This window comes from Tilletiaria anomala (assembly GCF_000711695.1).
Source record: "Tilletiaria anomala UBC 951 chromosome Unknown K437scaffold_41, whole genome shotgun sequence".
NCBI lineage: Eukaryota > Fungi > Basidiomycota > Exobasidiomycetes > Georgefischeriales > Tilletiariaceae > Tilletiaria > Tilletiaria anomala.
Window position 1 is genome coordinate 31,971 of NW_013546981.1, and position 16,011 is coordinate 47,981.

General features: G+C 57.4%; 6 protein-coding genes across 6 annotated transcripts; 3 read left to right on the forward strand and 3 right to left on the reverse strand.

Moving 5' to 3' along the window:
• Window positions 1-2,170: 2,170 nt before the first annotated feature.
• K437DRAFT_274173 (uncharacterized protein) lies at window positions 2,171-5,106 on the forward strand. The gene is made up of 2 exons (XM_013387773.1): window positions 2,171-3,370; window positions 3,457-5,106. Exons 1-2 carry the CDS (start codon window positions 2,515-2,517, stop codon window positions 4,842-4,844), a joined length of 2,244 nt encoding a protein of 747 aa, XP_013243227.1. The 5' UTR covers window positions 2,171-2,514; the 3' UTR covers window positions 4,845-5,106.
• Window positions 5,107-5,934: 828 nt separating this feature from the next.
• On the forward strand, window positions 5,935-7,898 carry K437DRAFT_120456 (protein disulfide isomerase). Its single transcript, XM_013387774.1, has 3 exons — window positions 5,935-6,027; window positions 6,183-7,656; window positions 7,744-7,898. Exons 2-3 carry the CDS (start codon window positions 6,301-6,303, stop codon window positions 7,747-7,749), a joined length of 1,362 nt encoding a protein of 453 aa, XP_013243228.1. The 5' UTR covers window positions 5,935-6,027; window positions 6,183-6,300; the 3' UTR covers window positions 7,750-7,898.
• A 149-nt stretch (window positions 7,899-8,047) lies between these two features.
• On the reverse strand, window positions 8,048-10,631 carry K437DRAFT_274175 (P-loop containing nucleoside triphosphate hydrolase protein; the record flags this gene model as incomplete). Its single annotated transcript, XM_013387775.1, has 2 exons — window positions 10,144-10,631; window positions 8,048-10,071 (listed from the first exon to the last, which is right to left on the reverse strand). Exons 1-2 carry the CDS (start codon window positions 10,145-10,147, stop codon window positions 8,048-8,050), a joined length of 2,028 nt encoding a protein of 675 aa, XP_013243229.1. The 5' UTR covers window positions 10,148-10,631.
• A 568-nt stretch (window positions 10,632-11,199) lies between these two features.
• K437DRAFT_235741 (ClpP/crotonase) lies at window positions 11,200-12,445 on the forward strand. The gene is made up of 3 exons (XM_013387776.1): window positions 11,200-11,801; window positions 11,892-11,950; window positions 12,039-12,445. The coding sequence occupies exons 1-3, from the start codon at window positions 11,346-11,348 to the stop codon at window positions 12,364-12,366; spliced, it is 843 nt and encodes a 280-aa protein (XP_013243230.1). The 5' UTR covers window positions 11,200-11,345; the 3' UTR covers window positions 12,367-12,445.
• Window positions 12,259-13,531, reverse strand: K437DRAFT_120549 (uncharacterized protein). Its single transcript, XM_013387777.1, has 2 exons — window positions 12,527-13,531; window positions 12,259-12,452 (listed from the first exon to the last, which is right to left on the reverse strand). Exon 1 carries the CDS (start codon window positions 13,402-13,404, stop codon window positions 12,637-12,639), a length of 768 nt encoding a protein of 255 aa, XP_013243231.1. The 5' UTR covers window positions 13,405-13,531; the 3' UTR covers window positions 12,259-12,452; window positions 12,527-12,636.
• Window positions 13,532-13,881: 350 nt separating this feature from the next.
• On the reverse strand, window positions 13,882-14,890 carry K437DRAFT_278429 (uncharacterized protein; the record flags this gene model as incomplete). Its single annotated transcript, XM_013387778.1, has 3 exons — window positions 13,882-14,072; window positions 14,161-14,674; window positions 14,747-14,890. The coding sequence occupies 3 exons, from the start codon at window positions 14,888-14,890 to the stop codon at window positions 13,882-13,884; spliced, it is 849 nt and encodes a 282-aa protein (XP_013243232.1).
• Window positions 14,891-16,011: the final 1,121 nt, after the last annotated feature.

Genomic DNA, 16,011 nt, shown 5'->3' on the forward strand with positions numbered 1-16,011 from the left:
CTCCCACCAGCCGAGCGAGCGTGAGACAGACATGGTACAGTCAACGTGTGAGTTTCATCCGCGGGGATACAATGCGATGCTACGCCAATTCGCCTGCTGAGTGAGAGAGACATGTGACTGGCGCCGTGCTGGCAAACCCCTGACAAGGCGAGCTTGCAAGAACCCTATTCTGATCAAATGGGTTCGCGCGCGCATCTGCATTCTCTGCGCTTCCAATCACCAAGGTAATTGATGGTTGTGGGTCTGCGTACCGTGAATTTTTATAGGTATTCGAGATCAAGCAGCGAAGCTCACAGTGCACTCTGCACTGCACTCAACTCATTGCGATCAATGGCAGTGGTGCACAAACACTGCTTCGTCTCTCTCCACTCTCTTGCCCATGATAGATGAACAGATGGGCATACTTGATTCTCCGCTAGCGAAGCCGTCTGCGTGAAGACAGTGGTAGGCTGTGTTGAAGCACTGCAGTGCAGGACAGTCAGCCAACTTCGGCGCCGTCTATCATCTTGTCAGACGTTCATGGCAGCCCGTGTTTGTGTATCATACCCCTCGTTCTTGAAAGCAGACCTTGGTGGAAGGCTGACGACGGCCAGCATGCAAAGCGCCCGCAGCTGCAGCAGTGGTGCACGCCTTCGAAGAGTAAGCAACGATACATCTTGCCTCATCGAGCTGCCTTACTGCTCATCGACGTTCGATCAGGATTCCGATCGCTATTATTCGATTGCTCGTGTCGTTAAGTCCTGCTGCAGACTGTACTCGCACCCCCAGACACTGTGGCTCACACCGTGTCGCCCCCACATCGTTCTTCGTTGCATGCCCGCATACATGTACGCCGTCCTGTGCGCGCTGCCTTCTACCTCGACAATTGGTATATCAGTAGTTGTTAGACATCGCTCAAATTGCCTTTGCAGCATCCTGAGACATACAGGTCCTCGCACCAGGCTTGAGTATTGGTAGGACCGTGTCAGACATTGACGAGCTGCACGAGGTGGAAGGCCAGCTTCGTCACGCGATGCCGGAGGAGTTCCCATCTTCACCGCGTAGAAGGCCTCGCACATGGTAAAGAAAAGCCTTTCGCGGGCCGTGCGGGCCGCAGATACGAGTCGCAGGAAGGAACCCCACTTCTTCACAAGCTGCCGACATATAACGGACTTCTCACGATCTCGTCTCCCGGGGTCGCTCGTGACGCCATACGATTGTGGTTCGCTGACCTGCCCGAGTTCAGCGTTATGCATTCTGGATTGCTAAGCGACATCAAGATCATACACCTTCTCACACGCGAGTCAGCCCTCGTCAATGAACCGGCTTGACCCGAGCTTCAAGGGTGCTATCGCGTTTGTCGGGCGCTCCGAGGGTGATGCAGCAGACGATGACGACGCACTATTCAACCCTGCCGCAGAGAATCAGATGAGGAGCGATTGCGACGTCCTGCTCTATTCTCCACATGGCCTTGCTGCGTCCTCGGCGCCAGACTGGGTCTCGAGCGCTCGGTGATGGACGCTGCATAGACCGGCAATTGATGCCGTACTACTTCGACGGCCCCATCGCGCTCGGCTTCGCACAGAATGGCCTGCCACAGTGAAGCACAGCGTCTTTCTACCCGCAGACGTACCTCACAACGAGCACAAGCAAGCGCGCAGCCTCGTCAGCTGACTAGGCTGTACGATTACCCGCTCGAGACGGCTGAGGCGCTGTTGCACACACAGTGGGCGCAGGAGGACGAGAGAGAGGCGCAAGCTACACATGCGTAATATATAGGGCGAACTACTCGGCAGACCGAGCTGAAAGTGGACGTTGTCGGGGAGGTCTGTTAGCTCGAATCCGAGCAAACAGGCTCTGCATCATCATGCAATTATGTATCCATAGTATCTCATCTCACCATTTACCCGCGCCTAACAGTGCGTGGCGCGACATGCCGTTGCGTGTATGCAAAACAACGCGACTGAACACGGGTTTGCCGTTGCTCGTCAAATGTCGATCAAAAGGACAAGGCAACGGGGCTAAGGAGAGCAGGTAAATTGAAATGAATAAAGGAGGGGAGTACGGAATTGGTGAGAGCTGCTCCCGCCGTTCTCAGACTGTTTTTGGACATTTTTTGCAGATAGAAAAAAAAACTGAACGAAAAGCGCACTCGATGAGCGGCGAGGCGTCAGTCATCCCGCAGTTTTCAGCACAATTAGTGTGAGCACAGGCTAGAAGCACAGTCGGAATTTTCCTAGGATGCCCATCATGTGATGAAGTTGTTGATGTAGCAGGTCGAGGGAGCTCGTAGCTCGATGGGCTGCAAGCCAGCACACCCTTGCGAACAAGTGTGCATTGGACGGATGCGAGTTGGGGTGCGAGCACGAAGATCCAGCTTCAAAAAGAAGCTGCGAGCTTGCATCGACATAAACGCAGCCACCGACCCGACCCGCCTTTGAATCGCCGTAACCTCCACAAGTGGAGGCATCCCAAGCTCCATGCCCGAGCGCACGGACAAGCGGTGGCCCATAAGAGCCACAGACCGTCCGCACCATGATACCACCATTACCTGGCGATGGCGGGATCGATGACCCTGGAGCAGCATCACTTGCCGCCGGGCAGGATGGCGACACTCAGAAGCAAAATCAGCAACACGCAGTCAAGCTCTCCACAGATGCCGATGAGTCTGGCCTTGGGCCCGGGGATGCTGTCCCTGGGCCTACATCTGCCGACGATGCCGCTTTGATAGCCGCAGTCACAGCGGCTGCAGCTGCAGTCTCTGCAAATGCTTCTACATCACAGGTTCTAATGACAGGCATCGAAGCTATTGCTGGATCTCAGCCACATGAGGACACCCAGTCTTTGGGATTAACGACTGGAGCTGCAATGGCCATTAGTGACGAAGATCAGCTGGCCAAAAGTCTTGCGTTCTTCCATCAGCTGGCGGCAGAAGGCGAGTTACCTGCTGTCGGTATCGAGGCGCAGTCTGGATTTCCAGGAGAACACGACCAGGATGAACACATGCTGGATGTGTTTAGCGAGCAGGGACAGGCTGCCGAGCATGCCCAGGACGATCTTCTATCAGCCTTTACCAGCGCTGCGCAGTCTGTGGACGGCGACGACATCGGCATGGGCACCGGAGCGGGTGTCAGTAGTCAGGAAGATAAAAGCATCGGGGACTGGGCAGAGGTGCAACTGCAGAACGTACAGCTTCCGTCGTCACCAGTGACAGAGGATGGACACGGCGCCACACGTTTGCCACCTGACACAGGCGCGCAGCCTCCCAGAAAGAAGAAGCGGAAAAGCGGGCGGAGAGGGGTCAAGAATGGCGAGCTTACACCTTGGCTTTGTACAGAATGTGGGCAGAGGTACAGCCGAGCCGAGTTCCTTCGGCGACATGCCCGAACACGTGAGTTTACGTGGGAGCGCACACCTTCGGTCAACATAATGGTGCAGCTGGGCTGATGGTCTGACATTCATCTCGTATAATAACAGACGAGAAAGCCAAGCCTTGGCTGTGCCATTGCGGTAAGAGTTTCGGACGTAGCGACGTGCTCACGCGGCATCGGAAGCAATGCAAAGAAGCGGAGCCCCTCAATCACACGCCAGGCGGCGTCGGCACAAACAAGGGAGGACGGCCGAAGGGCCAGTCATGCGCTCAGCTTCCGGCCTCCAGCAATCGGGATGTCGCGCTTGCGCAGCAGCCGCAAGTGCAGATGCAGGAGTTCCCCTCTTCTCAGCCGATGTATCTGCACTCCACGCAAGCGGCGCATCTCCTGGCAGAGGCGCAAGGGACGGAGACGGGCGCTGCCGTCACCGCTGCAGCCGCATCAGCCCCGTCGCAACAGGATTTCTGGGACGTGATCGAAACGAGCATCGCGCAACACACTGCCGAGCTCGCTCGAAAGGCGCAAGATAAGGTTGCTGCCGCCCCGGACCAAGGGGTGGAAGCGGAGCCGAGGCCGGGGCCTACGCCAACGGCGCTGGAGGACATGCATGGCCTAGTAAAAGACGACAAAAAGGGCAGCAGCGAAGGGCGCGCTCTGGCGGATGACACAGCCGCGCTCGCAGCTGCAGTCTCTCATGCATCTCAGAGGGATGGCGTCTACGCCATCCTGGATTTCACGCACGATGCTGCGAGTGACAACAGCGGTTGTATTGCGCACGCACAGGCACACGCACACGAGGCCTCTTCGCACATCGATTCTGCGCAGGGAGCATCGAGAGTTACCCCTGCCGATACTGAGGGACCCGCGAACGTTATTGGTGGCGGCTCAGCCTCTTCGCTCACTGCCGGCGTCTCGGCGTACGCGAATGCGTTCAGCAACGAGCGGAGCAGATCACCGGTGGCTGATGTCGCTATTGCTGCTGCGTGGTCACCGTTACGAAGCGCCAAAAGTATCGTTTCTTCCGACCCTGCGCTCGCGGATTGGACCCTGGCAGGGCATGCGGGCGCTGCGCCTTTGGACATGAGCCACGCGCGTAGCCTAGGCGGCGACAACAAGGGAAATGAAGCGCCACAGGACTCGCTTCAGCGGCCTGAAGCTCGTGGTCACATCGGGGAGGTGGAGGCGACGGAGGCTAATGACCACGCCGAAGTCGCATCCGAGAGCTCGGGCGAAGTTGCAGAGCTGGGCGCGGGAGAGCGGCTGCGGGAGGAAGCGCAGCGTAGGGGGTGCCAGTTAGAGGAAGCTGGACGCCTGAGGAGCGGAGAGGCTCAGCAGCAGCAGCCACCACCATCACAATCACATTCGCAAGTGCAAACATCAGTGGTGGACGTGTCGATCGGGGGTCCAGCAGCGAGAATAAGCGCTGACCAGCAACAGCATGAGCGGGACTGGACGACGGTCACATGGGATGCACCAACTCTGAATGCATGCTAGCCGATGAACTTCGTTCTCCAAACCCATGCAAAGGGAGCTTCCCTGGGTTCGACTCCGGTCATGATGGCCCAGGACACCTCTTTCATTCGCTGCGCGATCAGCATCTCTATCCCTCCGTTAATCGTTCTAATTGCATGCCCCCATCCGTTTTTCTTGGCCATGACCATCTACACCATTGCACTTACTTCACATACAAAAATTTGCATTTGCATTGCATGTAACACACATATAGTAGAATGTATGTATTCTGAGAGCACACCAGACTCCCTAATGATGGACGTCTAATATACATATGCTGAAGAATTGAACCCGTGGACTTTTGGCGGGGAGCGAAGCCCTCTCCAGAGTGGCGATAAGGATGATCCGAATGACGGCAGAAGAGTCAGGTGCAGGTCAGGCTCTCTCTGCCTCGAGTCGTCGGCGGCTATCGCTCACTGGAGCAGTTGAGGAGACAATAATCTGTGCAGCCTAGCGCAGCCTAGCAGCTTTCCAGTTTCCAGGCTTCAGCATACCGTGCTCGAGGGAGATGTCGATGAGTCCGTGGCGAGGTAGCTACGGATAAAGCAGGCCAAAAGACTCAAACAGGACTCTGCGCCTCCACCGTGGAGTGGGAGGCACGGGCCACGCACAACGCACCACACGGCGCACGTCGCACACTACACACAGCACACTGCACTGGGCCAGTTTATTGTTCTCTCAGCAGTCAGTCACCCACACGCCATCGGCCCCGTCGGAGGGTTGGTCGCGCGCCGCGGAGGAAGGGGGAGAGCGCACTGAGAGAGACAGGAAGGGCAAGGCTGGTGAAGAGAGTGGAGACTTCAAGAAGACAGACACCCCCCGACACGCATCCTTCATCTGCCTTCAACGCAGCCATATAGCATCGACCACCATTCCTTGGTTGCGCTGAGCAGTGTCAAAGAAAGAAAAGGAAGGGGGAACGAAGAGATCAGCCTGGATAAGTGGACATCGCATCAGCACCGACAACAGAAGTGCGCACCCAACCCTGGCCGCCATCATCATGAAGTTCCACCTCACAAGCCGACAAGCGCTGCTCGCCGCCGCCGCCCTCGCCGCTGGCGCAACGCTGACCACAGCAGCAGCAGACGCGGACGCTACCGCTGCCGGGCCAAGCGATGTCCTCACCCTGACAAAGGACACTTTTAAGGCCAGCGTAGACCCAGAGGTGAGTGTTGTAAGGGAATGGTACTGAGTGTGTCGATGAGGCGGGTGGCTCGCATTGCCACAAGCGGAGGCATTGCCGTATGCGCCACCACAGCTGCCGTGCTGTCTTTGGCTTCTTCGCTCACCTTCGCATCTTTTCTTTTTCCCCCTTCACAGTCTCTTATGCTCGTTGAGTTCTTTGCGCCTTGGTGCGGTCACTGTCAGGCTCTTGCTCCTCAGGTGATTGCTGCGCTGTGTAGAATGAAAGGGTGGATGCGCTAACAAAACACTTCATATGCGTATGCTGACCCAAATGTGCTTTCCCCTCTCCTTACAGTACGAGGTGGCAGCCACAGAGCTCAAGAATGAGAGCATCAAGCTGGCCAAGGTCGACTGCACAGAAGAGCAGGACATCTGCAGCGAGCATGGCGTTGAGGGGTACCCGACCCTCAAGGTCTTCCGGAAAGGCACCCCGACCGAATACACCGGTCCGCGCAAGAGCGATGGCATCATCAACTACATGCGCAAGCAGGCCCTTCCCGCCGTCTCTATCGTCACCGCAGAGAATGTGACCGAGTTCAGCAAAAAAGACAAGATCGTTGCCATCGCCTACGTTACCTCTCCTAGTGAAGCCGAGACGTTCCACAAGTTGGCAGACGAGCACCGTGACTCGTTCCTCTTTGGTCTCAGCACCGACTCTGGGGCGGCCGCCAAGACAGGTGCGACGGTACCGTCGATCGTGCTATACAGGACCTTTGACGAGCCAGAAGTCGTCTACCCCGGCAAGGCCGACTCGCTGGACGAGCTGACGTCGTTCCTGAAAGCGCAGAGTGTCCCCATAATCGATGAGGTTGGCCCAGAGAACTTTATGACCTACGCCGAGGCTGGCCTGCCCCTCGCCTACTACTTCACCAAACCCGACTACGCAGGCAAGGACAAGGACCTGGAGGCGCTCAAGCCGCTGGCCAAGGAGCTTAAGGGTAAGGTCAACTTCGTTTGGATCGATGCCGAGAAGTTTGTCAACCACGCCAAGACTCTCAACATCCAGTCTGAAGACTGGCCCGCGTTCGCGATCCAGGACATACATGCGCAGACCAAGTACCCACTCGCCAAGACGGGCAAAGACCTGATCAAGGCGGTCCCCGACTTTGTCAAAGACTTCACTGCCGGCAAGTTGACGCCATCGATCAAGTCGGACCCGACGCCCAAGACGCAGGACGGGCCAGTGCACGTACTTGTCGCGGACGAATTTGACAAGGTTGTCTTCGACGACAAGAAGGACGTCCTCGTCGAGTTCTATGCGCCATGGTGCGGGCACTGCAAGAAGCTCGCGCCGACGTATGACACACTCGGCGAAAAGTACAAGGCGCACAAGGACAAGATTGTCATCGCCAAGATGGACGCCACAACCAACGACATCCCGCCATCGGCCGGATTCCAGGTCGGCAGCTTCCCGACGATCAAGTTCAAGCCCGCCGGCGGCAAGGAATGGATCGACTTTAACGGCGAACGCACGCTCGATGGCTTCGTCGAGTTCATCGGCCTTAACGCCAAGAATACTATAGACGTCAAGCTTGACAGCGCCAACACCACTGGCGCTGACGAGGCCGCCGCTGCAGCGGATCCCAAGCCAGCCCATGCGCACGATGAGGTGCGTTCTTGGCCGCGTGCGGCGCTTCCTCCTGTGGGAAGGGCATTCCATGACTGACATACCTTTTGATGTTTCTCGCCCTCGCAGCTTTGAACGCGCGCACCTCTGTGTCGTTCATTCTCCCCTTCGACGCCTTCGTCGTCACAAACTAGAGCAGGCTGTTTCCCGGCTTCGTCGGACAGCAACGGTAGTGCACAACCCTTTTCTTCCATTATCAAACTCTTTCTTCATATTTTCTCTCTCCTGTCTTCCTTTCAGTTTGTCACTGGATGCAAATCAATCAACTGTATTTTTCGTCTCTGAGACAGGCGCAAAGAAAGTGAAAATCGAAAAGGCCAGCTCAGAAACCATGAGCTGGCCTCTTTAAAGATTGGTGGTGGCTGCATATACTCTACAATGTCCGCGGCACCTCGAAGGTATTGTAGCATTGTATGACGTCGTCAACCATGATGTTCTCGAATCCGTCAAAGGCCATGCCGCATTCCGTTCCCTTGCGCATCTCCTCGACGTCCTTCTTGACGTGCTTGAGCGTGTCGAGCTTGCCGTCAAAGATAATGCTGCGCTCCTTGCCGCGCAGGATGCGCACGCGCGCACCCCGGTTCACCACGCCGTTCGTTACACGGCAACCGGCAATGTTGCGGAAGACGCGTGCGCGCACGTTTATCGTAAAGATCTGTGCCACACTCGCTTCGCCCAGCACACGCGTCTCAATGCGCGGTGGCAGCAGCGCCGCCACCTGTGCGCTCACATGGTCCATCAGCCGGTAGATCACTGTGTCAACGTGGATGCCCACCGGTGGCGTCAGACGCGCAGCGGACTTGATGAGCGACGAGGAAGGCGAGAGGTTGAAGCAGATAATCGACGCTTCCGACGCTTGCGCGCGCGACACGTCGCCCTCCGACGGTTCGCCGACGCCTGATGCGATGATACGCACACCCGCTTCGTTGTTGCCGAGCCCTTGAATCGCACCGACGACCGCTTCGACCGTTCCGCTGACGTCCGCCTTGACGAGCAGGCGAAGCTCCTTGCGTCCCTCCGTTCCGCCTCCTTCCGCCTCTTCCTCTTTTGCTGCCGTTCCCGCTGTCGAGCGCGAAGCATTCGACAGCAGCTGCTGCGGGCTGACGAACGGCTGGCCCGTGAGCGGGTCGATCTCCTGGCCTGCGCGCTGCGCCCTTCTCCTCACACGGTCTCCATATGCTTCCTGCTTAGCGCGCTCGTCATCTTCGGCCTTGAGTCTCCTGCTCTCGTTGATATTCTCTGCGTCCTTCAGCAGCGCGCGACGCGCCTGCGCCTCCTTGCGGTTCTCCGCGGCACGCTTGACGTCCGCCTCGGATGTGCTGCCGAGCAGCTCGTCGCCTGCAGTCGGCAGCTCACGCCAGCCGGCGACGAGCACCGGGTCGCCAGGGAAAGCGATGCGCACGACTTTGCCGGCACCATCGAAGATCTGACGCACTTTGCACCAGCTCGTTCCGGCAATCAGGCAGTCGCCCGGTTTGAGCGCCCCGCGCTTGACCAGCACGGTCGCCAGGTTACCACGCCCCTTCTCGACGCGCGACTCGAGCACATAGCCCTCAGCAGGCCCGGTGCGCTCGGCGCGCAGCTCGGCGAGCTCGGCGAGCGTGGCGAGCGTCTCTTCCAGCAGGTCCAGGCCCGCGCCCGTCTTGCCGCTCACCTCGACGCACGGAACGTCGCCGGCAAACTCCTCGAGCTCGACACCTCGTGCGAGCAGGTCGCGCTTCACACGCCCCGGGTCAGCGTCTGGCTTGTCCACCTTGTTGAGCGCGACGACCAGCTGAAGGGGAGAGTGCGCCTGACCGCCTCTGCTGCCTTTGCGCTGGCTCTGGCTCGGAGTGGAAGATCCCTCGGGGAGCTCCGCTAGGTCCTTCCACAGCTCGATCACCTCCTCCGTCTGCGGCATCACACCGTCGTCCGCAGCGACGACAAGGACAATGATATCCGTCACACTGGCGCCTCGCGAGCGCATGGCGGTGAACGCGGCATGGCCAGGCGTGTCGAGAAAGGTGACTGTCTTGACCGCATCTCTTGAGGATGCTCCGCCTTCATTGGCAGCTGCTGCACCGACCGGCACACTGAAAGCACCGATATGCTGCGTGATCCCGCCTGCTTCGCCCTGTGCGACGCTCGTCTTGCGCAGGGTGTCGAGCAGCGTCGTCTTGCCGTGATCGACATGGCCCATGACGGTGACGATCGGCGGGCGCAAAGGCAACTGCGCGCTATCGGCGCTGTCCGGATCCAGAGCTGGGCGTGGGTATATGTCGAATGCCGCCGCATCGTTGGCGACGGCTTCAAGGTTATACTCGAGTGCGAGCAACTCGGCTTGCTCAAACTGCAGCATGGCGTCCGGCCGCGTGTCAGTGAGCCCAACTGACTGGACCATCGTGCTTTGGAGCGAGCCTACCATGATATACATCAATTACAGATCGGTTCCATTCATAAGATGAAGAGCTTTGCAAGGCGGGGACTCACGCATTCGGACGCCAAGCAGTCGGGCCAAGTTGCTGACGGTGATGACCGAAGGTAGGAACACCTGTGTTTTCGGCTTGGGAGCAGACTTTGATTTTAGCTGTGGCTGGGTCGGCGACTGGGGGAACTTTTTGGTCGCTACAAAGGGAGAAGATGGCAAGGAAGAAGACGCAACGAGATGCTGAGACCAGTCTCGTGCCGGGAGCTTCCGTGATGGTCGTGACTGATTTGACGAATGTTGTGCCGCTGATTGCGGTCCCTTGCGAGCCCGCTGCACACCGCTGCCTCCCGAGGAGTCTCCAAAACGCCTTTTCTCTTGCTGCACCTGACTTCCTTTGCGAGGAGGTCCGCTCTCCTTCCCGCTTGCACTCCTCCGAGATTTTGAGGGATGGGGGGGTGCGGCAACCGCCGAGTGTGCTGAGTAGAGCCTAGATGGAGGTAGGCGTCGACCGAGAGATGGGGCGAGCAAGGAGCTTAGAAAAGAGCATAGCGGACATGATGGCACACGAAGAATCATGATAGGTATATCAATGGCTCTGCTTGTTCTCCCGGCTGCTCCTGCAGCAGCAGCTGCTGCCGCTGCAGCGGACGATCGCGCAAACATCATCGACGACGCAGTGTCTTTCGCGCAGCTGTGTCTGAAGGGTGGGGCTACCTGGGTTTGCTTTGTCGGCAGCTAATAGAGAGGACCGTTTCAAATGCAAACTGCTGCCAATATTGTTCTTCGAGTCTACGGTATCTGCAGCATGCCAGCCGGCTCTGAGGCAACATCTCCTGGTTGATAATGGTATCGCGAAGAATCGATCGATCGACAGTGACACAAACGGCGAAAGCAAAAAGCTGGGTGTTCACCCTTTGGACTGGACATTCGGTGCAACCCCTACATCTACTATCATGTTGTATCTCGGCCGAGAAGCAACGCGATGCGCTTTGTGAAAGAGCGACACCCTGCAGCTCAATCCCGCGACCGGTGCATTGGTCGCCGGTGACCGAGCCTGTCGTAACTCCTATATATACCAGCTTGACATACGAAGGGCTGTTACGATTTACGAGGCCCATCGTTCATCGCATCGCCGAGAAGCCATTGCGAAGCTAAACGGTCCGAAGGAAAGGTAGAGCGGCTGAACGTAGAGTCATTCAGCACGTTTCTCCCACCTATTAGCCAGTCTCAAAGGGACCTCTTTCCCGGACGCCGCCCAAACACCATGTCATCCTTCGCGTTGTACTTCCCTGGCGCGACCACGACCACATCATCATTAGCGGGGGCATTGTCCAAACCGTCCACCGTCCGCCTGACCGTGCCCTCGCCGGGGCTATTCTTGCTGACTTTTACAGGCGGCGAGACGCCAGACAACCGCCTGACGGCTCACTTCCTCTCTGCCTTCCTCGAAGCACTCGAGTACGTGCAAGCGAAGTGGGAGGCGATTTCTGATGGTAACGTAGAGGGCGCCGACGTCGCGAAAGGTGCAGCGCTCGTCACGACGGGTCAGACGGAAGCAGGGAGCAAGTTCTTCAGCAATGGCCTCGATCTCGAGGCTGCCATCGCCGACCCTGAGTTTTTTGACAAGTACCTCAACCCGGTCTATGCCAAGCTCATGAGGTTCCCCATCCCGACTGTCGCCAGTCTCGGCGGTCATGCATTTGCAGCTGGTTTTGGGCTCGTGAGTCATGTAGCGGGTCTCCTTTGCTCTTGCCTGGTAAAACTATTCAAAGCGACGCTAACTGTCATCAGCTGGGCTACCAATTCGCAGGCTATGGCGCACGATTACCGGGTCATGTCTGGACGTCGTGGCTTCCTATGCATGAACGAGTGAGTCTGCGTTGACCCGTTCTCCACTCTCCATATTTTCCAGTGCAAGCGCTGGAACCGGAATTCGCTCATCCTACCCCTTCTTCAGGATCCACTTTGGCGCTCAAATTCCCGCAGGCCTGCTCGCGGCCCTGCAGTCCAAGATCCCGTCCGCAAAGACCATCAGAAAGGTTGTCCTCGAGGGCCACCGATTCGACGGTAAGGAGGCGCTGGCGCTCTCGCTCGTCGATCACCTCGCACCTGCGCCCGCTCCTGACCCAGCAGCAGACAAGTCCGACGGCGGCGGCGCGGCCAAGACGCTCGAAGCGGCCGTTCGGCTTGCTGCGTCTGTGCGCAAGCTCGCCAGTAAGGATGCCTGGGGAAGTAACAAAGATGTGCTCTACGCGCCGTATTTAGCCATTCTGAGAGCTGTGTAAGTCTCGATTGTCAGGTGCATAAGGCCCGACGGGTGTCAGCTGAACTGACACACCGACCACGTCCACTCATACGCGTGCCGGCATTCCTGCATAGACACGAAGAGCTCATGTCAAAACTGTAGCGCTCGAAATTCTGGCCTAGTTTCTCATTGTACTGTACATGTACACTAGCGCACTGCAGTCATTGGAACGTTCACGCGGAGGCCCCAAGGTTCTGCGAGGAACACCTCCGCTATCGTCCCATGAGTCATATGTCTTTTGAGACCTTTGTCACACGCCGACATGTTGCCGGTGCTGCGTCTCACGCACCCTCCGAGCCTTCGCAAGCGCCCTCAGCTTTGTCTCCCTTTTCTTGCGTTTCGTCTCCTGTGCCTTGTGCGCGATCTGCTTTGCCCTGCTCAGCGGCGACCGCGGCATCGTCATCGTCGTCGCCTGAAGATCTCCTTGCGTTCCGTCGCCACGTTGGTCGTCACTGCAGCCATCATCGAGCTCCTCGCCGTGATCAGCAGCGGAGGCGGACGCAGCGGCGCCTTGCTCAACTTCGACCGAACTGCTATGGTCCGAGCGTGACGTACCTTCGACGACGACGTCGACAGGCGCGTCTGGCGTATGCTCCGCGAGCTGGGACCCGCGGACTCGCGCATGGTCTGCTTCTTCAACGATGAACAAATCTTGACTCTGAGTTGCGCAACTTAGGTCCTGGGCCGGGGCCATGTCCGCCGCAACACCGCGCGCGAGATCGAGATCGAGCTGGCTGGCACCGTAGGCCGGACTCTCACCCTGCAGCAGCTCATGCGCAGCAGGAAATGTGACGTGCACGTCGGCCTGCTTGACTGTAGATTCGTGAATATGACCATGGCCCGCATCGGCTGCTTCTGTGTCTGCGTTTGTGAGCTGAGATGTGTCACCAGCGGCGTCGACGGCGGTCTCATCCCCATTTTGAGTCCTTGCACTCTTGGCCTGCCCTTTCTCCTGGGCTGAGCCGGAGCCATAATTGGCAGCGCGGCTGATTTTCTTTCTGGTGAGAGTTCTGGGCATGACTTGGGGCCTCTCCCCTTTGTTAGATTTATTGGTTGAGATTGCCTTACTGAGGACTTGGATTGCGTCGCCGAGCTCGTTGCTTTGGCGTGTTTTGCCTTGGATGAGCAAAGATAAGAGAATGATAGGGAATGTTAGACCTTGTCAAGGTGGAGCAGTTGTCGAGTCGGCTGTAGGGACCAGCGATGGCAATGGAAATGACGAGGAACTAGGCAAGCAAATGGGATCATGTACGTGCATAATGGATTGAAGTATTAGATATTTGCGTCAGCGCGGCAGCGGCGATCTGTGGAAGATGATTCAGCATAAGCAACAGCCGGATGGAGCGGAGCGGCAGAGTGCCCACAAACGAAAGGCAAAGGGGAACCTTGTACATGTTTACTTGTGCCGTTTAAACCGTTCATCAGGAGAAAACCCGCAAAGACCCACGAAGAAGCAGCACCTTTTGCGTGGTATACATTTACTCGACGCGCGCGCTCAGAGCGGCCCGAGTACATCGCAGATGACCGGCACGTGATCACTCGGTCCATAAACCTCATGCCTGATCTCGCACTGCTGGACGAAAGCCCTGCTCTTGTCGGAGCCAAGCGCCCGCTCACTGATGATGAACGAGTCAAGTCTCCAGCCGATCCCTTTCCCTCTGCATGCTCCGCGAAAGCTATAAAATGCTGCCAAGAGAGATGTATTTGCGGGATCGCTGGATTGTCAGCTGAGAGGACGGTGACAGGCGCAACTTTCAAGGGCTAGATGACTTACTAAAGTGTCCCACAGCATCAGGATGCGATACCCGCCATACGTCTACCAGTTTCCTCCCCTCGCCCCGATCTTTCCCTTCAAGCAACACGCGGTGCGCATCGCACTCGATCTTGCTATAGCCAGGCTGCTTGTTCCACTTCTTCTTTGGGGCAGACAGGTCGCGTTGGTCCAGCATGACGTTCAGATCGCCACACCAGATTACTGGTTTCTGCGCATCGAGCTCTTTAATGTACTCGGCGAATGCGGCATTCCACTGCTGCTTGTTACTCATCTTTGCAAGGCCTTCCCCGGCGTTTGTGACATACGTCCCGACGAGGAAGTGTTTCGAAAATTCTAACGTGATGATGCGCCCGTTGTACTCTTTCGGGTGCAAGGGCATGCCGATGGTGGCCTTGAGCGGCTTGATTTTGCTGAATACCGCGACACCTGCGTACCCCTTCGTCTTGGCGTCGATGCCCCAGTAGCGATGCGGATATGCGCTCAGGCCGGGGTGCATGTCCGGGGCTTCGTTGACCTGCGAATGAAGCCATGGCCAGCACGAACGTAGTGAGCTAAGAAGAGCTTGGTCGACAATAAACCTGCATACCTTGGTTTCCGTCAGCACGACAATATCCGGCTGCTCCACTTCGAGATACTTGAACAGCCCCTTCTTCTCGCACGAGTTGAAGCTTGAGACGTTCCAGCTGACGATGCGCACCTGACCTTCGGGCCGCAGAGAATATTCAAGCATCTTGTGGGCGGAGGCCAGAGAGAAAATTTCGCGAGGGATACCCCTCGCCGAGGGATTCTCGCCGTACTTCGCTGCGAACTCGGCCGTGGGAGCGGCAGGAGAGATGAGGCATTTGGACTGGTGCTCGTCGGCCTTCTTCGATCGCTTGCCACTGTTGGGCCTGTTGTCTTCTTTCTCACTAATATCAGCGGAAATAGCAGCTTCGGCTGCCGTATCGCCAGAAGGTGGCGGTTGAAGAGCGGCAGCAAGGGCAATATCAGCTGCCTCTGCCTTCCGTTTGCGACCGCTCGAGCGAGCCAGTGTGGCGTTTTTGGCAGCTGCAGACGAATCATGCGGAGAAGCTGCAACTGAAGACTTAAAAGGCTCCACCCCTTTCATCTGCTTGGACTCGCGTGCTTGCGTGTGACCTCGCGCCATGTTGGCCAGCAAGGATGGTGTAATACGAGCAGGCGAGGTGCAGGGAAGCGTGGAAAGCGCGAGTACCCTTGGAAGGAGACTCGGAGCCGGGCAGTGCTGGATCGTTCGTACGAGGCGGTATACCTTCAGCAGCGCTCGCATCTCCCGTCAGAATTGGCATTCGATGTCGCAGGTGATGCGCCTGAGACGGTCATTGGAGCATGACTGATGATAAAAGTGATGCATGATGGGGTGTACACTTTTAGGAGGAAGCAGCAGCGACCACCCTTACGTAAGCACCATCAACATGCCATCCGACATCGTCACTTCGCGACGCGTCCTGTGGCGCGTCGCGTTTCACTCATGCTGTCCTCGGTCAGCTTCCCCTTTGCAAAGACCACCTTGTGGATGTGTATTCAAGAGTATCTTGCTCGGCCCTTACACATATCTCTGCATGCTTGCTGCCACATCGAACAAGTCACCACCTCAATTCTGGGTGCGGCCAAACGGTGTAAGAGACGCCATTATGGAGCTGGAGGATAACGGTCTGCTTGGCGCACGCATCGAAGTGGATGAGGAAGAGGAGGTCGACGAGCTCGCGAGCGACAACGAAGATGTCCATCCTGGCTCTTCACCCTTGAAGCGTGCTGCCACGCCGCCCATAGACGTTCTGGAAGCGATCGACGCCAGCCTTCCCTCTGTCTCGTCCGGATTATCGCCGCACA

Bases quoted from the DNA above. Each gene is read 5' to 3' on its own strand.
- K437DRAFT_274173 (XM_013387773.1), top strand. From the start codon at position 2,515: ATGATACCACCATTACCTGGCGATGGCGGGATCGATGACCCTGGAGCA. The intron at 3,371-3,456 runs GTGAGTTTACGT...GTATAATAACAG, and splicing joins TCGGCGACATGCCCGAACAC to ACGAGAAAGCCAAGCCTTGG.
- K437DRAFT_120456 (XM_013387774.1), top strand. From the start codon at position 6,301: ATGCGTATGCTGACCCAAATGTGCTTTCCCCTCTCCTTACAGTACGAG.
- K437DRAFT_235741 (XM_013387776.1), top strand. From the start codon at position 11,346: ATGTCATCCTTCGCGTTGTACTTCCCTGGCGCGACCACGACCACATCA. The intron at 11,802-11,891 runs GTGAGTCATGTA...ACCAATTCGCAG, and splicing joins TTGCAGCTGGTTTTGGGCTC to GCTATGGCGCACGATTACCG. The intron at 11,951-12,038 runs GTGAGTCTGCGT...CCCCTTCTTCAG, and splicing joins GGCTTCCTATGCATGAACGA to GATCCACTTTGGCGCTCAAA.
- K437DRAFT_120549 (XM_013387777.1), bottom strand. From the start codon at position 13,404: ATGCCCAGAACTCTCACCAGAAAGAAAATCAGCCGCGCTGCCAATTAT.